The sequence below is a fragment of the Musca autumnalis genome, unplaced genomic scaffold (genome assembly GCF_047663935.1).
Source record: "Musca autumnalis isolate F117 unplaced genomic scaffold, ASM4766393v1 scaffold_1, whole genome shotgun sequence".
Lineage (NCBI taxonomy): Eukaryota > Metazoa > Arthropoda > Insecta > Diptera > Muscidae > Musca > Musca autumnalis.
This window is the reverse complement of record NW_027411644.1, coordinates 52,825,252-52,853,088: the sequence shown is the minus strand read 5'-3', so window position 1 is coordinate 52,853,088 and position 27,837 is coordinate 52,825,252. Positions and strand designations below refer to the sequence as shown.

The window sequence follows — 27,837 nt, the reverse complement described above, 5'->3', positions numbered from 1 at the left end:
AACAACTTCAAATAAATTTTGCTGGGTATATAAATTAAGCTTCTTTTATCACAGAACCGTTTCTACATTATCGCAATTAAATACTGAACATTATTTTTTTAATCATCGATTTGTGAAAAAATATTTAAAATAATATATTTTTTAAAAATTCACGATTTGTGAACAAATTTGAAAAAATACTTTCTTTTAAATTCACGATTTGTAAAAAAAATATTTTTTTTTTAAATCCAAGATTTGTGAGAAAAATATTTTTTTTTTTTAAATCAACGATTTGTGGAAAAATATTTTTAAAAAAATCCGCTATTTGTGAAAAATCTACGATTTGTTCAAAAACTATTTAATATTTGTGAAAAAAGTATTTAAAATAATATTTTTTTTTAAACCCACGATTTGTGAAAAAATGTTTTTTTTTTAAACACGATTTTTAAAAAAATCTTTTTGAAAAAAAATCCACCATTTGGGGAAAAATATTTTTGAAAAAAAAAATCCTCGATTTGTGACAAGATATTTAAAAAAAAAATCCAAGATTTTTAAAAAAATCTTTTTGAAAAAAAAAATCCAACATTTGAGGAAAAATATTTTTGAAAAAAAATCCACGATTTGGGGAAAAATATTTTTGAAAAAATCCACGATTTGGGGAAAAATATTTTTGAAAAAATCCAGGATTTGGGGAAAATATTTTTGAAAAAATCCACGATTTGGAAAAAAAAAATATTTTTGAATAAATCTACAATTTGAAAAAAAATATGTTTTTTTAAAAATCCACGATTTGAGAAAATAATATTTTTTAAAAAATCCACGATTTGAGAAAATAATATTTTTTTAAAAAATCCACGACTTGTGAAAAATATTTTTTAAAAAATCCACGACCTTTGAAAATATGTTTTTAAAAAATCCACGACCTTTGAAAATATGTTTTTAAAAAATCCACGATTTGTGAAAGATATTTTTTAAAAAATCAACGACTTGTGAAAAATATTTTTAAAAAATCCACGACTTGTGAAAGATATTTTTTAAAAAATCCACGACTTGTGAAAAATATTTTTAAAAAATCCACGACTTGTGAAAATATATTTTTGAAAAAAAATCCACTATTTGGGAAAGAATATTTTTTAAAAAATCCACGATTTGAGAAAAATTATTTCTAAATAAACCACGATTTGTGAAAAATATCTTTTAAAAAATCCACGATTTGTGAAAATTCAAGATATGTGAAACATATTTTTTAAAAAATCCATGACTTGTGAAAATATATTTTTAAAAAAATCCATGGTTTGTGAAAATATATTTTTAAAAAAATCCACGATTTGTGAAAAATATTTTTCAAAAAAATCCACGATTGGGGAAAAAATATTTTTGAAAAAATTCACGATTTGGGTAAAAATATTTTTTTAAAAAATCCACGATTTGTGAAAAAAATATTTTTCTAAAAATCCACGATTTGAGAAAAAAAAATTTTAAAAAATCCACGATTTGAGAAAAAATATTTCGAAATAATCCACGACTTGTGAAAAATATTTTTTAAAAAATCCACGATTTGTGAAAATATATAATAAACACATCAAGTCATCTGAAAATAGTTAGTTTTGTAAATAACGTTAGTATTCGTTGATTGGCGCAGTACCAAAGTTGACACTTTTTTATGTAAAAATAAAACATAATTTGTGCTGTAAAATATACAATTTTTGTTGTATTGCGTCGCTGCATAAATATACAGAAGTGAGATCACAGTTATTTTGAATCGGGAAGCTGATAATGAGCACTTTCATAACATTTACAAAAAGAACGATGAAATTTGTAAAATTAGCGTAATAAAATCAATGTTTTTCTATATATTAAAAATTATTTTTTACAAATATTTTTTAAATATACTTAAACTTTAAAAAAAATGTCCAAATTGAATTTGAAAGATAGCAGAAGTCAAATCGTGCTCAAATTTGCCACAGTTAAAATAAAGTGGATTTTTCTATTTTAAGATGGGAGAATTTTTTGTAAATACGTGTTGTGACTGTACGTAGTATCCAATTGAAATAGAACGGTAATACCCACATCAATCAACCGATTTTCTTTAAAATTCATATTTAAGGGTTTCAGAGTGTAGAAAACAAGTATGTATAATTGTTTTGAAAATAGCTCCATTTTTTGTCATAGCCCCCACATAAAAGTACCGCCCGATTTTAGATATTTTGTGGATTTTAGCGACACTTTATGACCGATTCGGCTAAAATTTGGTAGTTTGACCTCTTGGAAGATATGAATCCTTCGTACCAAAAATTATTAACATAGGTCAATGTTTTTGTTTAGACACCACACAACGGGACCACCCTGTTCAACAAATTTTGTCTGTTTTTGGTCATTTTGGTTGATAAAACGTAAGAATTGCTATTTGTATTGGTGAAAAAATATTTTTTTTAAAAAACCACAATATGAGAAAAAAATATTTTTTAGAAAATCCACGAATTGAGAAAATAATATTTTTTACGAAATCCACGATTTGCGAAAAAATATTTCTAAATAATCCACGATTTCAAAAATAGATTAATAAAAAAATACTTAGACATTGCAGTCTTTAAAAAAATACTCAATATACTTTTGGGGCTTTTGCTCACTCTCTATCGATTTTGCAAAATTTTCAATAACATTTTTAAGGGGTAAAACCTTCCCGCTTTTCAATGGCAAAGAAATAAATTCTTCTTCATTTCCGTGACTTGCGACAATTTAATTTCCTTTTCCTATTTCATATCATCACTGCAACGTGACAACATGTCCTCCCATACGTCTATACATTTAAGTCCATACTACATTTCCTTTAAGTTGCCTTCATTGTTGTCGTTGTGGTTGTTGTGTTGCCATGCTTTGCTATTCATATTGTGTGAAAGCTAATCAATGTTCAATGCCGCCATCAACATCCATGTATTCCACAACTAAACAACAAGTGCCGTAGGAATGTTTATTGGTGCTTGGTTTTTTTTCGAAGGATGTGTGGGTATTGATTGTGTAGTTTGGCTAGAATGTTGGTAGGACGTGGTGGTGTCTTTATTATTCAAGATTTTGTAGTGTCGATAATACATAATAATACCACATCCTACCAATCCAAGCAACTAAAATAGACCGAGAAGGATATATAGAAAGGGGAGAGAGAGAGGAAAACATATCACGTTGGAGGAAGGAATTTTTGCGGTCTTTCAGAAATAAATTTGTAACAATGGTAGGTTTTGCAATTTAATAAAAAGAAAATCGTATCTCCAAACTAAGAGATTCAGACAAAGTTAAAGTTTAATGATTGACAGTTGAACAACACAGAACGTTGACTGAGACTATGTCACTTCTTACTTTGGTGGATTGTACAAAAGTCAAATTCAGAATAGACATCCAAACATAACTGTCATATACGCTAATTTTTCAATCTTAAATGTCATTTTTGGAGCTACAATCTTTCAGTTGGCCTTTCCAAGAGCGGTTTGGAATTTTCATCCATTGTAAACCATTATTAGGATCGGTTTTATATATATCAACGGTTTACTCTGCCACTTCAGGTTAAACTCTTCCTTTGAATGAACAACTCAACTCAAGGGTTCCATTATTTTTCCAATGTTGTTTTCAATTTTAGAAACAATATTTTTTTGAGGTTTACCAAAACTTATAGGATTATCTCATACGCTGTTTCTATCCTCTTCGCAGCGTGACATTGTTTCTCAAATTGGCCACATATGTTCACCCAAATGGCAAAGGATTATTCTCGAACTTTGAATAAACTTAAAGCTATTTTTTGTGGTCAGGTCAGTTTAAGCAGAAACATGGCATGCAAATATTTCGAACAATAAATGTTTTGGTGTTGTTGTCCAATTGCAAATTTACAAGGATTTACATAATATATAATTGATGCTCTACATTAACTTAATTGATTGGTTTGAATGGAAGACAGAGAAGTTGTTAAAGACAAGAACACTCAATCCTGGATTTTTACAAAAAAAAAGAAACATTTTGAAAATATGTTTAATCTAAAAAACTATTTTCTACACAAATCGTAAATTTCTTAAGAAGTGTTTTCCACATTCGTGGATTTTTTAAATAGATATTTTTTACACAAATCGTGGATTTTGGATTTTTTACACAAATCGGGGTTTTTAAACAAATCGTGGATTTTGGATTTCTTTACACAAATCGGGGATATTGGATTTTTTTACACAAATCGTGGATTAAAAAAAAAAGTTTACACAAATCGGGATTTTTGAAAAATATTTTTACACAATTCGTGGATTTTTGAAAAATATTTTTTACAAAATTTTTGGAATTTTTAAAAATATTTTTTTTACAAATCTTGGATTTTTTGAAAAATATTTTTTACACGATTCGTGGATTTTTGAAAAATATTTTTTACAGCAATCGTGGATTTTGGATTTTTTTTACACAAATCGTAAATTAAAAAAAAAGTTTTACACAAATAGGGAATTTTGAAAAATATTTTTACACAATTCGTGGATCTTTGAAAAATATTTTTACACAATTTTTGGAATTTTTAAAAATATTTTTTTTACAAATCTTGGATTTTTTGAAAAATATTTTTCACACAAATCGTGGATTTCTCAAAAATATTTCTACAGAAAATCGAGTATTTTTTAATAAATAAATATATTAACAAAATCTTGGATTTTTTTAAAAATATTTTATTTTTGAAACTTATTTTTTTTTAATTTTTGGATTTTTAAAATGTTTTTACTCAACTCTTGAATTGTTTAAACAATATTTAATATAAGAAAAGTATTTTTTTACAAATCGTTAATTTAAAAAAAAAACAAATCTTAATTCTTTAATTCTTTTTACACAAATCATGATTTTTTAAAAAATATAAAATTTTTGAAAAATATTTTTTTTCAATTTTGAATTTAAAAAATCTTGGATTTTTTGTTTTTAAATCCACGATTTGTTTAAAAAATATTTCTTACACAAATCGTGGATTTTTTTATAAATATTTTTTTTCAAATCGTGGATTTTTTAATAAATATTTTTTTTCAAATCGTGGATTTTTTAATAAATATTTTTTTTCAAATCGTGGATTTTTTAATAAATATTTTTTTTCAAATCGTGTATTTTTTAATAAATATTTTTTTTTTTCAAATCGTGTATTTTTTAATAAATATTTTTTTTCAAATCGTGGATTTTTTAATAAATATCTTTTATTTAAAACAAATCATGAATATTTGAATAAATAATGTTTTTTCACATCGTGGATTTTTTAATAAATATTTTTTTCAAATCGTGGATTTTTTAATTAATATTTGTTTTTAAATCGTGGATTTTTTAATAAACATTTTTTTTTTCAATTCGTAATTTTTTTAATAAATATTTTTCAAATCGTGAATTTTTTTAATATATATATTTTCTACATCGTGGATTTTTTTATAAATATTTTTTTTCAAATCGTAGATTTTTTTAATAAACATTTTTTTTTTCAAATCGTGGATATTTAAATAAATATTTTTTACACAAATCGTGGATTTTTAATAAATATTTTTTTCAAATCGTGGATTTCTTAAAAATATTTTTTCAAATCGTGGATTTTTTAATAAATATTTTTTTCAAATCGTGGATTTTTTAATAAATATTTTTTCAAATCGTGGATTTTTTAATAAATATTTTTTTCAAATCGTGGATTTTTTAATAAATATTTTTTTCAAATCGTGGGTTTTTTAATAAATATTTTTTCAAATCGTGGATTTTTTAATAAATATTTTTTTCAAATCGTGGATTTTTTAATAAATATTTTTTTTCAAATCGTGGATTTTTTAATAAATATTTTTTTCAAATCGTGGATTTTTTAATAAATATTTTTTTCAAATCGTGGATTTTTTAATAAATATTTTTTCAAATCGTGGATTTTTTAATAAATATTTTTTTCAAATCGTGGATTTTTTAATAAATATTTTTTTTCAAATCGTGGATTTTTTAATAAATATTTTTTTCAAATCGTGGATTTTTTAATAAATATTTTTTTCAAATCGTGGATTTTTTAATAAATATTTTTTTCAAATCGTGGATTTTTTAATAAATATTTTTTTCAAATCGTGGATTTTTTAATAAATATTTTTTTCACATCGTGGATTTTTTAATAAATATTTTTTTCAAATCGTGGATTTTTTAATAAATATTTTTTTAAATCGTGGATTTTTTAATAAATATTTTTTTCGAGTCGTGTATTTTTTAATAAATATTTTTTTCAAATCGTGGATTTTTTAATAAATATTTTTTTCAAATCGTGGATTTTTTAATAAATATTTTTTTCAAATCGTGGATTTTTTAATAAATATTTTTTTCAAATCGTGGATTTTTTAATAAATATTTTTTTCAAATCGTGGATTTTTTAATAAATATTTTTTTCAAATCGTGGATTTTTTTAATAAACATTTTTTTCAAATCGTGGATATTTAAATGAATATTTTTCACACAAATCGTGGATTTTTTTATAAATATTTTTTTTCAAATCGTAGATTTTTTTAATAAATATTTTTTTCAAATCGTGGATTTTTAATAAATATTTTTTTCAAATCGTGGATTTTTTAATACATATTTTTTTCAAATCGTGGATTTTTTAATAAATATTTTTTTCAAATCGTGGATTTTTTAATAAATATTTTTTTCACATCGCGGATTTTTTAATAAACATTTTTTTCAAATCGTGGATTTTTTTAATATTTTTTTTTTCAAATCGTGGATTTTTTAATAAACTATTTTGAGAAATCGTGGATTGTTTTTTTCAAATCGTGGATTTTTTAATAAATATTTTTTTAATCGTGGATTTTTTTTTCAAATCGTGGATTTTTTAATAAATATTTTTTTAATCGTGGATTTTTTTTTCAAATCGTGGATTTTTTAATAAATATTTTTTTTTTTTTAAAAATAAATATTTTTTTAAAATCGTGGATTTTTTTAATAAATATTTTTTCAAACTGCGGATTTTTTAATAAATTTTTTTTTCAAATCGTGGATTTTTTTAATATTTTTTTTTCAAATCGTGGATTATTTTAATATTTTTTTTTCAAATCGTGGATTTTTTAATAAATATTTTTTTCAAATCATGGATTTTTTTAATATTTTTTTTTCAAATCGTGGATTTTTTTTAATATTTTTTTCAAATCGTGGATTTTTTTAATATTTTTTTTTTTTCAAATCGTGGATTTTTTAATAAACTATTTTGAGAAATCGTGGAGTTTTTTTTCAAATCGTGGATTTTTTAATAAATATTTTTTTTTTTTAATCGTGGATTTTTTTTCAAATCGTGGATTTTTTAATAAATATTTTTTTAATCGTGGATTTTTTAATAAATATTTTTTTAAAATAGTGTATTTTTTAATAAATATTTTTTTCAAATCGTGGATTTTTTAATAAATATTTTTTTTCAAATCGTGGATTTCTTATAAATATTTTTTTAAAATCGTGGATTTTTTAATAAATATTTTTTCAAACCGTGGATTTTTTAATAAATATTTTTTTCAAATCGTGGATTTTTTTAATATTTTTTTTTTCAAATCGTGGATTATTTTAATATTTTTTTTTCAAATCGTGGATTTTTTAATAAATATTTTTTTCAAATCGTGGATTTTTTTAATATTTTTTTTTTCAAATCGTGGATTTTTTTTAATATTTTTTTTCAAATCGTGGATTTTTTTAATATTTTTTTTTCAAATCGTGGATTTTTTAATAAATTTTTTTTTTAATCGTGGATTTTTTAATAAATACAGTGCCCGAAATAAATATAGGTTCACATGTAAATTTCTAATTTTTTCATAATTCAGATGACTTCTAAAGGATTTTATAATTATGTATTATAGAGTTAGGCACTCCCCATAATGTCAACATATCAATTATTTGGTTTTGCGACAAAATAAAAAATTAAAAAAATTTTCCCTTTTTTTTGGTGCGAAATAATGATAGGTTCAGGACAATTATTAGGGATTTACACTCATAAATTTGAGGAAAACTTTTTACAAATCGTTGTTTTTTTAGATCGCCGATGTCCAACGAGTAATTTAGTTTAGAAATTGTCCCCGAATAATTTTTAAAGTGCAGCTTAGTTCGTCACTTTAATGCAGTTTTCAAGGATCACATTATTAACGTGGGAGAGGGGGTAAATCTGTGGTTGTCAGAGGCAAGGATCATTTCAATTTGCATGAAAAGAGTAACAATCAAAAAACTAAATCCAGTTTTGTAAAAAGTTTCATAAATGGGTCGCCAATTTGAACGTCAAAAAAGCCTGGAGGGTTTTCCAACACCACTTTGCCTTCAAGAATCGCTAATTTTTCCCATTTATTCGAGTTAAAATAATTTTGCATCTCAAAACAACAGTCAACTTGATCTTCAGGTATCGAAAATGCGATGTAAACAAACGTTAGTAAGCTCAAATCGACCTAGAAAGAATACAAAAATTGCCAAGTAAAACTGCAACCGAGCCAAAAAAAGAAAACCGCCAGATTTCGACTAAAACTTATGTGAAATCTCATGCAAAATGGCTAGGATGGATTTTTTTATTACTCAAACAATTTTCCATCCATTTTTCATAAACATTTTTATTTAAACCTACGTCAGTTCTTCTTCAGGCTCGATTGCTGTTTTACTAGGCAATTTTTGTGTTCTTCCTAGGTCGATTTGAGCTTACTAACGTTTGTTTACACCTCATTTTCGATACCTGAAGATCAAGTTGACTGTTGTTTTGAGATGCAAAATTATTTTAACTCGAATAAATGGGAAAAATTAGCGATTCTTGAAGGCAAAGTGGTGTTGGAGAACCCTCCAGGCTTTTTTGACGTTCAAATTGGCGACCCATTTATGAAACTTTTTACAAAACTGGATTTAGTTTTTTGATTGTTATTCTTTTCATGCAAATTGAAATGATCCTTGCCTCTGACAACCACAGATTTACCCCCTCTCCCACGTTAAAAATGTGTTCCTTGAAAACTGCATTAAAGTGACGAATTAAGCTGCATTTTAAAAATAATTCGGGGACAATTTCTAAACTAAATTACTCGTTGGACATCGGCGATCTAAAAAAACAACGATTTGTAAAAAGTTTTCCTCAAATTTATGCGTGTAAATCCCTAATAATTGTCCTGAACCTATCATTATTTCGCACTAAAAATAAGGAAAAAAATGTTTAAATTTTACTAATTTTTATTTTGTCGCAAAAACAAATAAGTGATATATTGATATCATGGGGAGTGCCCAACTCCATAATACAAAATTATAAAATCCTATAAAACTCGTCTGAATTATGAATAATTTAGAAATTTACATGTGAACCTATGTTTATTTCGGGCACTGTATTTTTTTAAAATCGTGTATTTTTTAATAAATATTTTCTTCAAATCGTGCATTTTTTAATAAATATTTTCTTCAAATCGTGGATTTTTTAATAAATATTTTTTTTTTTAATCGTGGATGTTTTAATAAATATTTTTTTAAAATCGTGGATTTTTTAATAAATATTTTCTTCAAATCGTGCATTTTTTAATAAATATTTTCTTCAAATCGTGCATTTTTTAATAAATATTTACAAAAAAATCAAATCTTAAAATGTTTAATTTTTTTTAAATCGTGGATTTTTTAAATAAATATTTTTTTTAAGTCGTGGGTTTGAAAAAAATTCAAATCATAGATTTTTTATTATTTTTTTTTTTTAAATCGTGGATTATTTAATAAATATTTTTTTTCAAATCGTGGGTTTAAAAAAAATCAAATCCTAAAATTTGTAATAAATATAACTTTTTTGAAATCGTGGGATTAAAAAAATTTAAATCGTATATATTTTAACAAATATCGCGGATTTTTGAAAAGAGAAAATTGTTTTTAGGAATCGTGGCCTTTTTATTTTCCCCCATTTCGTGGCCTTTATAAATAATATTTTATCTTGGACTTACAAGGCAACAAATAAATAGCAATTATTTCGAAACTTCCTTAAAAACATTTAGCAATAACTTTTCCTAATCCCTTTTTAGTTTTGGCAAGAATTATTGCTGTCATATTTAAGTCCAGAAAGAATTGTATAGAAATTAAACAGAGAACACTTAAATGTCATAGACAACGAAGGCAATTCTTCCTATTTCCACCTCTCTCCTCCCACCTTCTCGTATCTCTTGGTACTCTTTTGGTGGCATGCTCGATTACACTTGTCCTGTTTGCTTTTACCATGTTGATGGTTGTCAGAGGATGGATTACAATATGGCCTTTTATGGAATTGTATCCCAACGGCGGCTATAATAATGTCATTTCACCATTTGAATAGATGTTAGTGAGGCTGGTGCAGATGACTTCAAAAGATAATAACATTTCACGCTAACAGTGTCCTGATGCTGTGACACTACAACGACTACTACCACCATGAAATGGCTATACACAAGAGGACGCAACCGTGAGGCAATTATGATGCCACTTTTGTCACATTTGCTGATGGGGAGTAGCAAACTTTAAGTACAGGAAATAAAGCACAGATTTGGAATTTATCTTTAAATTAAAGGGGACAGAAAACAAATGGGGGACATTCTCAATGTCGTCTATAATTAGAAGACTTTCTAGAGGACCTTTGTAGGTACACAACTTCTAATGATTTTAAGTAGGTTTCCTATAAAACCCGAGAATTTCTAGGGTAATCTGTAGGTAAAGGACCTTATTAACATTTTCCATTGATAGGATACTTTAAAAAGGTCTTCTATAGAACGAAGTTCCCTTACAAGTTTTCTATAGACAGCAGGCCCTTCAACGTTTGCATAAATTCTTCTATCGATACATAACCTGTTAAAGGTCTTCAGTTGATCCCCCACCAATAGCAGAATTTTACTTAATACTTCGCTCATCATTAAATAGATAAAATAGATGGATATGATAAAAGGATTTTTTCGGCTAAGACCCTTTTCGTACAATAATATCCAGCAAAAAAAACTTTTCTTTAAAGCATGACAAGAAGAATGAGCGTTTCTCAAAGGGCAAGATAGAGCAATGAAATTAATGCTTGTAGATTTTATGAATAAAAAATACACACATACACCAAAAAGACTACATGTATACAGATTTTGCTTATTCATTTTCAGAGTGTGATTTCGAACCATTCAAATCTCCTTTATGTGCCACAATGTCATCATCATCATCTTAAACGTAATTATTGTTGTTGTATTCCACTTTCGTAAGCTTAACTATGTGAAAATCGGATTTAGTTTCAATAGAATAATGCTTCATGAAAAGAATTGTTTAATAAAACAGATGTTCAAGAGTGGATTTTTAAATAATTAAAATAATATTATTATTTTAAATAATATAATATAATTTTTTAAATAATAATTTGACATGTAGTGATTTTGTTGAGGTATATTTTTTCAAATGATGCATTTTATAAAGAAAATAACATGTTGTACAAATTTTGATTTCCTTAATATATTTTTTTTTAATTTGGAGTTTCTTAATTTTTTTTTAAATTTGATTTTTTTATATATATTTTTTTTAAATTTGGAATTTTTAAAATATTTTTTTAAAAATTATGAATTTTTTAAATGATGTTTTCGTTTTCAAAAATCATGGATTTTTAAAATAATATATATTTTTAAAAATTTGAATCTATTAAATAAATATTTTCTTCAACATTTTTTAATTATTATTATCAAAAATCCACGATTTGTAAAATGTTTTATTTAAAAAATCCACGATTTATAAAAAATATTTTTTTTTAAATTCACGATTTGTAAAAAATATAATTTTTTTCAAAAATCCATGATTTGTAAAAAAATATCATTTAAAAAATCCAAGACTTGCAATTTTTTTAAATATTTTTTTTAAGTTTGGAATTTTTTGGAAACTTTTTTTAATTTGGAATTTTTTTAAGTAATGTTTTCTTTTTCAAAAATCATGGATTCTTTAAATAATATATATTTTTTAAAACATTGAATTTATGAGTGGATTTTTAAATAATTTTGGATTTTTAATTTGAATTTCTAAATAATTAAAATATTATTTTAAATAATATAATAATATTTTTTAAATAATAATTTCTGACATGTCGAGAATTTATTAAGGCATATTTTTTTAAAAATGATACATTATAAAGAAAATAATATGTTGTACAAATTTTGAATTCCTTAATATTTTTTTTAATTTGGAATTTCTTAAATATTTTTTTTTTAAATTTGAATTTTTTTAAATATTTTTTTTTTAATTTGGAATTTTTTAAATATTTTTTTTAAAAAATTTGGAATTTTTTTAATAATGTTTTCGTTTTCAAAAATCATGGATTTTTTAAATAATATATATTTTTTAAAAATTTGAATCTATTAATATCTATAAATATTTACTTACATTTTTTAAATATTTTTTTTTATATTCAAAATCCGCGATTTGTAAAATGTATTATTTAAAAAATCCACGATTTATAAAAAATATTATTTAAAATATCCATGATTTTCAAAAGATATTTTTTTTTATTTACGATTTGTAAAAAATCTATTTTTTTCAAAAATCCATGATTTGTAAAAAAAAATCATTTAAATAATCCAAGATTTGTAATTGTTTTAAATATTTTTTTTTTAAATTTGGATTTTTTTAGAAACTTTGTTTAATTTGGAATTTTTTAAGTAATGTTTTCTTTTTCAAAAATCATGGATTCTTTAAATAATATATATTTTTTAAAAAATTGAATTTATTATATAATATTTTCTTCAAATTTTCTTAAATATGTAAATATTTTTTCAAAAATCCACGATTTGTGAAAATATATTTTTTAAAATATGTTATTTAAAAAATCGACGACTTGTAACAGATATTATTTAAAAAGAGACATGATATATAAAAGACATTATTTAAAAAATACACGATTTGTAAAAAAAATATTCTTTAATATTCTAAAAACATATTTTTTTTAAATCTATGATTTGTAGAAAAATACCTTTTACGAAATCAATGACTTGTAAAAAAATAATTTTAAATGGTTTGTGAAAAATATATTTTTAAAAACTCCAGGATTTAAAAAAGAATAATTTTTAAAAAAAAACCACGATTTGCAAAAAAAAAAAATTTTTAAAAAATCCACGATTTGCAAAAAAATATTTTTTAAACAACAAAAAAATATTTTTTAACAAATCCGCGATTTGTAAAAAAATATTTTTTGAATTCATCATTTGCAAAAAAATAAATTTTAAAAAGTTCGTGAATATTTTTTAAAAATTTACGATTTGTAAAAAAATCTTTTTTAAAAAATCCAGGATTTGTAAAAAAATATTTTTAAAAAATCCATGATTTATAAAAAAATATTCTTAAAAAATCCACGATTTGAAATTTTTTTTTTAAAAAATCCCCAATTTATAATATAATTTAAAATCCAAGATTTGTAAAACAAAAATAATTTTTAACAAATCCAAGATTTGTAAAAGACATTTTTAAAAAATCCCCGATTTGGAACAAAAATGATTTTTAAAAAATACACGATTTAAAAAAAATTAAAAAATTCACGATAAAAAATACTTTTTAAATTTGTAAAAAAATCCACCATTTGTAAAAAGTATTATTTAAAAAATCGACGGTTTGTAAAAATATTATTTAAAAAATCTACGGTTTGTAAAAAATATTATTTAAAAAATCTACGGTTTGTAAAAAATATTATTTAAAAAATCCACGATTTGTAAAAATATTATTTAAAAAATCCACGATTTGTAAAAAAATATTCTTTAATATTCTTTTAAAAAAAATATTATTTTTAAAAAGTCCACAATGAAAAAATATATATTTTTTTAATATATGATTTTTTAAAAAAATAATTTTAAAAGATTTTTAAAAAATATATTTTTAAAAAATACAGGATTTAAAAAAAAAATTTTTTAAAAAAAGCACGATTTGCAAAAATATATTTTTAAAAAATTCACGATTTTTACAAAAATCCAAGATTTGTAAAAAAATTAATTTTTAACAAATCCGCGATTTGAAAAAAAAAAATAATTTTTAACAAATCCGCGATTTGCAAAAAATGCTTTTTAAATCCACAATTTGTAAAAAATACCTTTCAAAAAGTTCGTGAACATTTTTTTAAAAATCCACGTTTTGTAAAAAACTATTTTTAAAAAATCCAGCATTTGTAAAAAAACTATTTTTAAAAATCCACGATTTAAAAAAAATAAAATACAGGATTTTTAAAAAAATATTTTTTAATTCAAATTTTAAAAAATATACTATTTGTAAAAAAAAAAAAAACATTTTTAGCAAATCTACGATTTTTGTAAAAAAAAAAAACATTTAAAAAAATCCACGTTTTGCAAAAAAAATATTTTTTAAAAATACTTTTTAAAAAGTCCGTGATGAAAAATTATTTTGTTGGCGTTTTTTATTGTTGGACTGCAGAATTTTACATCTTTGTGTTTATTTCAGCTTGAGTCCATATTTTGTTGTAATTCAATTGTTTGAATAACAACAAATTATTTTAAAGTGGATATGAAATTGATTAGTTGCGGGCGAAGGGTAGGGAATACTATAGTTTCAGTTGTCACCAAACAACTTCATCAGTTCCCTTTTTCGCCGACTCTGTATCGATAAACAGGTCAATAAAGCCATCTAGCAAATTAAATAAAATGAGAAATTTGCTGTATGGCCCTAAAGCTGTTTACCCTACAATTTGAGTCGAACTAAAGAATTTCATATCCACCACTGTTTTTATGTCGTCTTTGCTTCGCAAAGAATACGAACATAGTAATGTTGCTTCAATAAGCGGGGGTAAAAACAACAAGAAAGTTGTTTTTGCATTACGCATTGATCAACAAGGCCGTGCTGATGCCTATTATTGTTGTTGGCGTTTTTTATTGTTGGACTGCAGAATTTTACATCTTTGTGTTTATTTCAGCTTGAGTCCATATTTTGTTGTAATTCAATTGTTTGAATAAGGGAACTGATGAAGTTGTTTGGTGACAACTGAAACTATAGTATTCCCTACCCTTCGCCCGCAACTAATCAATTTCATATCCACTTTAAAATATTTTGTTGTTATTCAAACAATTGAATTACAACAAAATATGGACTCAAGCTGAAATAAACACAAAGATGAAAAATTATTTTTTTTTAAAAATCTACGATTTGTAATAAAATATTTTTTAAAAAAAAAAGTGTTTAAAAAAAATGATAATTATTTGTAAAAAAAAAATTAAAAAATTCATGATTTGTAAAATATGTTTTTTTTTTAAATCCACGATTTAAGAAAAAATTAGAAATTCGCGATTTGTAAAAAAATTAAAAAATTCATGATTTGTAAAAAATGTTCTTTTAAAAATCCACGATTTAAAAAAAAAATAAAAATTCGCGATTTGTATTTTTTTTTTTTAAATCCACGATTTGTACAAAAATATTTTTAAAATCCACGATTTGTGAAAGGTTATTTTTTTAAGTCTACGATGTGTAAAAGATATGGTTTTAAAAATCTACTAAGTATAAAAAATATTTTTTAAAAATTCTGCGATGTGTAGGAATTTTTTAAAAAGTCCACGATATGAACAAACATTTTTTAAAAAAGTACATGATATTAAAAAATATTTTTCAAAAAGTCCGTTATATGGAAAAATATGTTTAAAAAGGCCACGATATGAACAAATATTTTTTAGAAAGTCCGCGATATTAAACATATGTTTTAATAAGTCCACGATATGAAAAATAATTTTTAGAAAGTCCGCAATATGAAAACCTATGTTTTATGAAAAAATAGTTTTTAATGAGAAAAAATATTTCTTAAAAAGTCCAAGATATGAAAAAATATTGTTTTAAAAAGTCCACGATATAAAAAAATATCTTTTAAAAAGCCTACGATATGAAAAAAAAATTAAAAAGTTCCCGATATGAAAAAATATTTTTTAAAAAAATCCACGCTTTTTAAACAATATTTGTTTAAATTCACGTTTTGTAGAAAACTATGTTTTAATTCATGAATTGTAATAAATGTTTTTTTTAATGCACAATTTTTAAAAAAGATATGGTTTAAAAAAGTATTCGTATAAAATATAAGATTAAAAGTCCGATTTGGAAAAAAAGAGTATTTCTTATTTATTTAAATGTCCTTTAACCATTGTTTACATCCTAAGAAAGGTCTACTAAAATATTTCCTCTGTGTACAATATAAATTTCCTGTCAGCAGTTAACAGGATTTTGTAAACCCATAATAAAATATTCTCCGAAAAATCACAAAGGACATTTTCTCTAAAACATTGATGTAGAAGTTGTCCTTAAGAATGCTTTGGGCTTAATTATTTGATTTATGACCTGACAGGTTATAAATTTTATATACTCTTTGAAATACATCTATTCCACTTACTTAGCACCTTCATATTGTTTTATACATTTCATACCAGAATACTTAACCTTTTTCGGTGTCCTTTTTTTACGATGCTCTTGTCTATCGATATATACAAAACACACTGGCATTTTTGTTCTCCCTCCTTTTGTGAATTGGTGTCCTTAAAAGTTTAGTTTGGATTGTTCTTGTCATCCGAGATTTGTCCTTTATTACTTTGAGCTATTGTCTGTACGAGTTTGCTTGTTTCTATTTCTATTTAGTTTGTGTGTGTTTCTGCAAAGAAGCAGAAAAAACAATCCAGCCATTTGAATAATCCTTTTGCTGGTTCCTTTATCCTTATTTATTATGTATGCTCTCTGTTGTGTGTTTATTGTAATTTTTTTGTTTACTAAAAACCAGAATGCAAATGAAAATTGTTTATTTAAAAAATAGATTTTTATGCCAACTTGAAATTGTTTCTACAAATCTGTAATTGGTGTGCGGGTGTGGTTCTTGTTTTTATTAAGAAAAAAAAAAGAATTTTATTTGCTTTGTTTTATTTTCCTGAAATCAAAGATGGGAGAAGATAAAAAAGTTATATATTGACACATAAATGTAGAACAAATAGTTATTGGTTTTATGCTCGAAATAAGCTCTAAATGGAGGCATAAAGAAGATCCATCCCAACACTTGGTGGCAAAGAAGATTTCAAAGGCAAAGAAGATTTGTTTTTGAAACGAATTATGTGAAAATATTTTTTTTTAAATCCACGATTTTTGTGAAAACAGTTTTTTATTTAATTTAAATAAAAATTAAAATTTATGTTAAACTGTTTTCAAAAAATCCATAATTTGTGCAAAAATATTTTTTAGAAAATTCACGATTTGTGGAAAATATTTTTTTTAGAAAATTCACGATTTGTATTAAAATATTTCTGAAAAAATCAATGCTTTGTGGAAAAATATTTTTTTAGAAGATTCACGATTTGTGGAAAATATTTTTTTAGAAAATTTACGATTTGTAGAAAAATATTTTTTAAAAATTTACGATTTGTGGTAAAATATGTTTTAAAAAAATTTACGACCTGTGGAAAAATATTTTTTAAAAAATCCATGATTTGTGGAAAAATATTTTTAAAAAATTCACGACTTGTGGAAATATTTTATAAAAATCTAGGATATGTGGACAAATATTTTTTTAAAAATCTATGATATATGGAATAATATTTTTTAAAAAATGCACGACATGTAGAAAATATTTTTTAAAAAATTTAGGATTTGTGAAAGAATATCTTTTAAAAATCTAAGATATATGGAAAATATTTTTTAAAAATCTAAGATATGTGGACAAATATTTTTTTTTTAAAAATCTAAGATATAAGGATACTATTGAAAAAATCCACATGGAAAATTATATTTTAAAAAATCCAAGCTTTGTGTAAAAATATTTAAAAAAAGCAAATCGTGGATTTTTTAAAAAATATTTTTACGCAAATCGTGTTTTTTTTTTAAATACTTAATATTTTTTAAATATTTTTAAACAAATACATTTAAAAAAAATCCACGATTTGTTTAAAAATATTTTTTGAAAAATCTACGATTTGTGTAAAAATATTTTTTAAAAAATCCACGATTTGTGTAAAAATATTTTTTAAAAAATCCACGATTTGTGTAAAAATACTTTTTTAAAAAATCCACGATTTGTTTAAAAATATTTTTTGAAAAATCTACGATTTGTGTAAAAATATTTTTTAAAAAATCCACGATTTGTGTAAAAATATTTTTTAAAAAATCCACGATTTGTGTAAAAATATTTTTTAAAAAATCCACGATTTATGTAAAAATATTTTTTTAAAAAATCCACGATTTGTGTAAAAATATTTAAAAAAAAAATCAGGATTTGTGGAAAAATATTTTTTTTAAATCTACGATATGTAAAAAAATATCTTTTAAAAATCCACGATTTGTCGAAAATATTTTTAAAAAATCCACGATTTGTCGAAAATATTTTAAAAAAAAAATCCACGATTTGTCGAAAATATTTTTAAAAAATCCAAGATTTGTCGAAAATATTTTTAAAAAATCCACGATTTGTCGAAAATATTTTTAAAAAATCCACGATTTGTCGAAAATATTTTTAAAAAATCCACGATTTGTGGAAAATATTTTTAAAAAATCCGCGATTTGTCGAAAATATTTTTAAAAAATCCACGATTTGTCGAAAATATTTTTAAAAAATCCACGATTTGTCGAAAATATTTTTAAAAAATCCACGATTTGTGGAAAATATTTTTAAAAAATCCGCGATTTGTCGAAAATATTTTTAAAAAATCCACGATTTGTCGAAAATATTTTTAAAAAATCCACGATTTGTGGAAAATATTTTTAAAAAATCCACGATTTGTCGAAAATATTTTTAAAAAATCCACGATTTGTGGAAAATATTTTTAAAAAATCCACGATTTGTCGAAAATATCTTTTAAAAATCCACGATTTGACGAAAATATTTTTAAAAAATCCACGATTTGTCGAAAATATTTTTACAAAATCCACAATTTGTCGAAAATATTTTTAAAAACCCACGATTTGTCGAAAATATTTTTACAAAATCCACAATTTGTCGAAAATATTTTTAAAAAATCCACGATTTGTCGAAAATATTTTTAAAAAATCCACGATTTTTCGAAAATATTTTTAAAAAATCCACGATTTGTCGAAAATATTTTTAAAAAATCCACGATTTGTCGAAAATATTTTTAAAAAATCCACGATTTGTCGAAAATATTTTTAAAAAATCCACGATTTGTGGAAAATATTTTTAAAAAATCCACGATTTGTCGAAAATATTTTTAAAAAATCCACGATTTGTCGAAAATATTTTTAAAAAATCCACGATTTGTCCAAAATATTTTTAAAAAAAATCCACGATTTGTGTAAAATTGGTTAAAAAAATCTACGATTTGTGGAAAAATATTTTTGGAAATCTATTCATGGGACATAGGTAGAGGCAAAACTGGTCTATTCTTTTCTAATTGTTTAATGGACTAACTTTTCAAAACACCTGCAGTTTTAACAATTTTTTCATTGCTATTCCATAAATGTTTCATTGCGGTTAAATTCAACTCGTTAAAATTTTGCTGCATTCAACTCAGATCTTGTTGTTTTCAACTTAAGAACAATGTACATATCCTATTATCTATTTCCTGATGTAAAAACATTATTTGCTGCAATTACATAACTATATCCTGGTCGGTACCTTTGTTGCTTGTGTGTGTGTGTGTTTTTTCACAAAAGTAGGCATTCATTCATTGATTCATTTATTCGATGTATTTTTATTTGTGTTTTTCGAAAAGGATGTTGAAACAAAGGCTACTATAATTGAATTTTCATTCAAAACCAATTGTGTGTGCACCATACCACCACCACTGATGATATTTTTATTCAATTAAGTACCAGCGAACCAACTATGGTATCGGCAACAGCAATAGTAGTAGTATTGGTGTAACAACAAAATAGTCGATATATAAATAATACAAACACACATACATGAGGTACTTTACAATACCCATTTAAAGTCGATCCGCATAAAAAAACCCAGAACAATGTGAAAATAAAGGACAACGCCGGCACCATGAAAATTGGTTGAGAGTTTTTGTTTCCCTATGCAGTTTGTTCAGTTATGTCCGCACAAAATAACCGCAATATGTTACCAATATTATTACTATAGGGGAAGGAGGAGGATATACAAACATACGTAGTAGTCGTGGGCGGTCTTTTTCTCCGAGGCTATTGTTTTTTGTTCATTGAATAATTTGCTGTTATTCAATTTATATATTGTGGAAATATATTGTTTTTGCTGCTAGATGCATGCTTTGCATGACAAAGGTCATAGTAGTTTGGACCCAGCAAAAATTCGGATCCGTTAGCCATTATGTAACCCATTACAATGTAATGTAACGAGATAAAACTACTTACTTCACTACTTACAAGTTACCGTACTCATTGGTGGCGCAGAGCGTGTGTGTCCAACTACGAATCCTAGGGTTGTGTGTTCAATGTTCACCGCTAGCACGCTGGTTTTTCATTGACAAAATAAAAAACAACTGGTGGTGTACATGTCGGCGTTTAAACAACCCTTAATGTTCGTACGCATATCACTGTGTGTAGTGTGTTCGTCTACAATTCCGAAGATCTCATGATCGAATCCAGCAGAGAACAAAATAAAATAAAAATATGAACTGTATTGTGTTCCACCTCAACTATTCTAAATAATAGAACATATTTTTTAGTTTATTTTTCAACTTCTAGTTGACATAGAATAACTAGTTATTCAGTGCGACATGCATGCCCTTGTTATAATAATGGGTTGGTAGGGGGGGTTTGTAAGTAGTTACGATTACCAAAAAGTACTATAAAAACCCATTATTTGGGAATGGTTTTTTGCTGGGGATGCTTAAAATATATATTTCAAAAGCATGGACTTGACCACAAAAATCCAAAAATTTTTTCGATTTTTTTTTGAATTCAGGATTTTTTTTTTTACTTTTTTTAATTCTTGATTTTTGAGAAAATATTTTTTTAAATCTACGATTTTTGGAAAAATATTTTTTTAAATTCATAGTTTTTGGGAAAATATTTTTAAAATTGGCAACGATTTTTGGGAAAATATTTTTTTAATCCATAATTTTATTTTTAAAGATAGCCACTATTTTAGGGAAAACGTTTTTAAACATATCAACCATTTTTGAAAAAAATACCGATTTGTTGGAAAATATTTTTTTTAAATCCACGATTTTTGGGAAATTAGTTTCAAAAATATCTACGATTTTTGGGAAATTATTCTTAACAAAATTCCACGATATTTGGGAAAATATTTTTAAAAATACCCTCGATTTTTGAGAAAATATTTTTAAAAATATCCACGATTTTGTGGAAAATATTCTTAAAATATCCACGATTTTTGGGAAAATGTTGTTTAAAAAATCTACGATTTGTGGAAAGGATTTTTCATTTGTGGAAAGGATTTTTTGGGAAATTATTTTTAAAAATATCCACGATTTTTGGGAAAAATATTTGTTAAAAAATCCAAGATTTGTGGGAAGGAGTTTTCAAAAAACCCCCCGAATTTGGGAAATTATTTTTAAAAATATCCACGATTTTTGGGAAATATTTTTAAAAATATCCACGATTTTTAGGAAAATATTTTTTAAAAAATCCACGATTTGCGGGAAGGATTTTTGAAAAAAACACCGATTTGTTGGAAAATATTTTTTAAAATCCACGATTTTTAGGAAAATATTTTTAAAAATGTGCACGATTTTTAGGAAAATATTTTTTAAAAAATCCACGATTTGCGGGAAGGATTTTTGAAAAAAACACCGATTTGTTGGAAAATATTTTTTAAAATCCACGATTTTTAGGAAAATATTTTTAAAAATATGCACGATTTTTAAAAATCCACAATTTGCGGGAAGGATTTTTGAAAAAAAAACGATTTTTAGGAAATTATTTTTAAAAATAACCACGATTTTTGGAAAAATATTTTTAAAAATATGCACGATTTTTAGGAAAATATTTTTTAAAAAATCCACGATTTGCGGGAAGGATTTTTGAAAGAACCACCGATTTGTTGGAAAATATTTTTTTAAATCCACGATTTTTAGGAAAATATTTTTAAAAATATGCACGATTTTTAAAAAATCACCGATTTGCGGAAAGAAAACGATTTGTAATAATATTTTCAAAAAATAAACAATTTAATAAAAAATATTATTTTGAAACATTCAAAATTTAAAAAAAAAATATTATTTAAAAAAAACGATTTATATTTTTTCAAATCCACTATATGTAGAAAAATGTTTTTAAAAAACTCATAATTGTAAAAAACTATTTAAAAAAAAAAATCCAAGATTTCTAAATAAACTATTTTTAAAAAATCCACGATTTCTAAAAAAACTTTTTTAAGAAATCCTCGGTATCTAGAAAACTATTTTTAAATCCACGATTTCTAACAAACTACTTTTTTAAATCCACGATTAGTAAAAATATATTCTTTTAAAAAAGAACGACATGTAAAAATTAATTAAAAAAAAACTCATGATTTGTGAAAAATAATTATTAAAAAATCCAAGATGTATTAAAATTTTATTTTTTTTTTTAATTTTTTAATCGAGCTTTATGATCTATAATGCAAGTGAAAAAGGAAAGCCGGCGAGTCGAACCCACACACCCACCATTATGTGACATGCATGTTTCGCCTTCGGTAAAGGCTCGTCAGACATTCGGATGTGGAGCGGCTTCGCTGTTCTCGAACTTTTCAAACTCTTTCAAATGCATTTTTGTTTTGTTTTTTACAACAACATTGAGGATTTTCCCATTTAGTTGTGCTTTCGTGACAAACGCCTAGCGCTGCCTTTGAAAGTTATGAGTTTGGCTCTGAACGCTAACACGCCACGTTTTTTTTTTTTTTAAAATCTACGATTTTTAAAAAAGTAGTTTTTAATAAATTCCACGTTTTGTAAAAAAAAAATAATAAATTCCACGACTTGTGCAAAAAGTTAGTAATTCCACGATTTTTTAAAAATCCACGATTTCTAAAAAAAAAATATTAAAAATCCACGATTTCTAAAAAAAATATTTAAAAAAATCAACGATTTCAAAAAAAAAAATTAAAAAAAAATCCACAATTACTAAAAATATTCTTTAATATACACTAATTGTAAAACACATTTTATTTTATTCGATTTGTAAAAATTTTTGTGAATTTTAAAAATATTTTTTAACAAATCGTGAATTAAAAAAATATTTTTAAAATTCACGTTTAGTGATTTTTATTTTTATTTCAAATATAGATATTATCTAGTTGTAGGCAATCTCTCGATTTTTAGTCGCATTTAGTATGTTGGTTTCATGTCCCGTCCATTCCTCAATGTTTTTAACCAGTACCTCTCCCGCGACTTGTTTAAATTCAACGATTTGTAAAATTTTGTTATTTTTTAAATTTACGATTTGTAATTTTTTTATTTTTAGTTATTTACGATATGTTACATTTTTTATTTTTTAATCCACGATTTGTGATTTTTTTTAAATTCACGATTTGTAATTTTTTATTTTTAAAATCTACGATTTGTGATTTTTTATTTTTAAAATCTACGATTTGTGATTTTTTTATTTTTAACATTCACGATTTGTGATATTTTTTATTTTTAAAATCCACGATTTGAGATTTTATTAAATTCACGATTTGTGATGATTTTTTTTTTTTATTTTTAAAATCCACGATTTGTGTGTTTTTTTTTTTTTTAATCCACAATTTGTGATTTTTTATAGTTAAAATCGACGATCTAAAATCGATTTATTTTTTATGTTTAAAATCCACGATTTGTTACATTTTTATTTTTAAAATCCAAGATTGAAAATTCACGAATTTTGTTTTATTTAATCGACGATTTGTGAAATTTATTTATTTTTTAAAACTACAATTTTGGTTTTTTTATTTTTTAAAAAATCCATGATTTGTGAAATTTTCGATTTGTGTAAAAATTATTTTTTTTAATTCACTTTTTTTTTTGGATTTTTTGTGTCATTATTTCAGGATGCTGAGACACGAGGAGTTTCTGTTGATTTAAGGCTCCCTTGTGGTTGTTTCTAAACCATCTCTTTTGCTCATGTATTAAGACTCCTTTTTGCTCGTCTTTTTGGTCGTCTATAAAGCTTCCCTTTTTCTCGTCCTTGTACTCGTCTATTAGGCTCCCTTGTACTCGTCTATAGAGATGCCTTCTTATCGTATATGAAGACTCCATGGGAGTTGTCTATAAAAATTGCCTCATGCTCGTATAAAATCTCCCTTGTGCTTGTGCATAAGGACTCCCTTGTGCTCATCTATGCTCTAAATGGTTTACAAGCACTGTGCTATAAAAAATTTGCTATATAAAATGTAGCCGCTGAAAATATTTCTGAAAACAAAAACACACTATCCAGCTATCATTACGAAAACATTATCAATTTTTAATTGTTGAGGATGAATGTTAATAAAATAACATAGTGAGGACGGATATTGTATTTCAATAGCATAATATCTCGCAATACTTTTTTATCAATACACCCAATTTCAATATCAACATTCAATAATAAAATGCCTGTTTTTTTTCTTCTTCTTTCCAGGTCTGTGCATTATCGAAACGTAGCATGATTTTACAACCGGATATACCACCATACAATGAAATAGCAGCACCGCCTGGTGCACTAGGTGCTGCAGCTGCCCAAGCCTCATCAACCGGTGCCTTAATGGTTCATCAGTCGTCGTCATCATCGTCGCTGTCATCGTCCCGTGGTCATCAACAACATCAGTCCCAGCCACAGTCACAACCACAAACGCAACAGCAACAACATCTATCAGCGTTGGCCTCAACGAAAAGCATTCAACAGAATAATATAATTATAGCCAATCCTGGCCTCAGTTACGATGATGTCCTCAATGAGGATTTTCAATTCGACATGGATGGTCATGATGTGATGGTATTTTTACATATCCAAAAAACGGGTGGCACATCATTTGGCCGTCATTTAGTGCATGATTTGGATTTAAAGGTATGTTGCAATTTTGAATATTCGTATTTGATTTGTTGTTGTTGTAGGTAGATGTGTCCGTTTTGATAGTAAGTTTAGCTTGTAAAGTATTTCCAGGGACATTTGATTACCTTCACCATTCATGAAATTTGTGGCTGAGTTGAATTAATAATTTATTTTGATTTATTGGAAATTATCCTCATACCTAGACAGCGGAATCCTATGCAAATGCATATATGGCTAGGATGGTCGTAGAGAAAATCTGATTAGACAGAAACTCGTTTTATCACAAAATAAAACGAATAAGGCCCAGAAATTTTTGCATATTTTGCATATCGTGCATATTTTGACCTATTTTTACATATTTGCATAAAACGAGAATATGCAAAACCATATGCAAAGATATATACAAGGATTTGTAGTCTAAAAATCCCACCAAAATGGCTGAAATGTGGTATTAAGTCTTCGATAGGGGTATGAAACTTTAAACCTGAAATTTTTCCGCATGGGTCCTCGTCTTCATATAGCCAACATAGAACGGTACCTCCCGATTTTCGGTATTTTGAAAGTTGTGGCCTCAATATCCCACCGAAATGACTGAAATTTCGTATTTAGTCTTTGTTGGGGGTATAAAACTTTCCACCTGAAATTTCTCGGTATAGGTCCACGCCTTCATATAGCCCCCATAGAACGGTACCTCCGGATTTCTGGTATTTTGAAGGTTGTGGCCTCAGTATCCCTCCGAAATGGCTGAAATCTGGTATTTGGTCTTCATTTGTGGTATTAAACGTTCCATATGAAATTTGTCGGTACAGGTCCACGTGTTCATATAGCCCTCATAGAAAGGTACCTCCGGATTTCTGGTATTTTGAAGGTTGTGGCCTCAATATCCCTCCGAAATGGCTGAAATTTGGTATTAAGTCTTCCTTGGAGGAATAAAACTTTCCACCTGAAATTTTTCGGTGTAGGTCCACGTCTTCATGTAGGCCCCATAGAACGGTACTTCCGGATTTCTGGTATTTATAAGGTTGTGGCCTCATTATCAGTCCGAAATGGGTGAAATTTGGTATTAAGTTTTTCGTGGGGGTATAAAACTATCCACCTGAAATTTGTCGGTTTAGGTTCAGGCCTTCATATAGCCCCCATAAAACGATACCTCCCGATTTTCGGTATTTTGAAGGTTGAGGTTGTGATTATACATTTCTCTATTTGATTGACTTGTCTAAAAAGAATTTTAAACAGGAAAATTTTACATACAAACATTTTTGTACCTATTATTGAAATATTTGTTGCATAAGAAAATTTTGCATATGCAAAAATTTATGCATTTTGCATAATTTTGCACATGTCATATGTTTCGATTGCAATTTAATCGGGAGCCAAAAATATGCCCAGTCCCAAAATTTGACATGAATCGGACCAAAAATAGGGGTTGCATAAAATTCCGCTGTCTACTCATACCTTTAGATTAACGATGGTACATACATACATATATACACTTTGTGCAGAATCGAAATGATAGTTTTAGACCTCCAACATTTTGGATGAAAAATATTTTTTTTTAAATCCAAGATTTGTAGAAAATTTTTTTTTTTTTTGAAAAAATTCACGATTTGTAGAAAAATATTTTTTTTAAGAAAATCCATGATTTGTAGGAAAATACTTTTTTTTTTTTTTAAAAAAAATCCACGATTTGTAGAAAAATATATTTTTTTTTAAAAATCCACGATTTCTGAAAAAATATTTTTAAACAAATGGAAAAATATATTTTACAAAAATCCAAGATTTCTGAAAAAAACTTTTATTAAAATCCACGATTCCTGAAAAAAATATTTTTAAAAGATCCACGATTTGTAGAAAATTGTTTAAAAAAAATTCAAGATTTCAAAAAAAAAAATATTGTAAAAAAAATCCATGATTTCTAAAAAATAATTTTTTAAATCCACGATTTGTGAAAAAATATTTGTTTGTAGCAATATATTTTTTAAAAAATCAACGAATTCTGAATAAATATATTTTTTTAAAAAATCCACGATATCTGAAAAAAAATATTTTAAAAAATATTATATAAATATATAAATAATAAATATATAAATAATTTTAAAAAATCCACGATATGTGGACAAATATAATTTAAAAAATTCACGATTTCTTAAAAAAAAAATATTTAAAAATCGACGATTTGTTGACAAATATTTTTTAAAAATCAATGATTTGTGGAAATTTTTTTTAAAAATCCACAGTTTTTTAAAAAATATTTTTATTTAAATCCACCATTTCTTAAAAAATATTTTTATTTAAATCCACCATTTCTTAAAAAATATTTTTATTTAAATCCACCATTTCTTAAAAAATATTTTTAAAAAAATCCACTGCATGTGGAAAATTATTTTTTACAAAAATCCAAGATTTCTGAAAAAACATTTATTAAAATCCACGATTTCTGAAAAAAATATTTTTAAAAAATCCACGATATCTGAAAAAATAATTTTTTAAAAATCCACGATTTCTGAAAAAATAATTTTTTAAAAATCCACGATATCTGAAAAAATAATTTTTAAAAAATTCACGATATCTGAAAAAAAATTAAATCCACGATTTCTGAAAAAAAAAAATAATTTTTTAAATCCACGATTACTGAAAAAAATATTTTTAAAACATATATGAATAATTTTAAAAAATCCACGATTTGTGTAAAAATATTTTTAAAAAATCCATGATTTGTATAAAAATATTTTGTAAAAAATCCACAATTTGTGTAAAAATATTTTTTAAAAAATCCACGATTTGTGTAAGAATATTTTTTAAAAAATTCACGATTTGTGTAAAAATAGGTTGTAAAAAATCCACGATTTATGTAAAAATATTTTGCAAAAAATCCACGATTTGTGTAAAAATAGTTTGTAAAAAATCCACTATTTATGTAAAAATATTTTGCAAAAAATCCACGATTTGTGTAAAAATATTTTTTAAAAAATCCACGATTTGTGTAAA

The 27,837-nt window shown here is 24.6% G+C and overlaps 1 protein-coding gene across 1 annotated transcript in view; it reads left to right on the top strand.

Annotated features, from left to right (window-relative positions):
* The window catches only part of Hs6st (heparan sulfate 6-O-sulfotransferase), a 278,735-nt gene that overhangs the window by 247,153 nt on the left and 3,745 nt on the right, over window positions 1-27,837 (top strand). Inside the window, exon 3 of the mRNA XM_073974201.1 lies at window positions 24,439-24,864. Coding sequence (XP_073830302.1) covers window positions 24,439-24,864 — 426 coding nt within the window. The remainder of the gene's footprint in view (window positions 1-24,438; window positions 24,865-27,837) is intronic.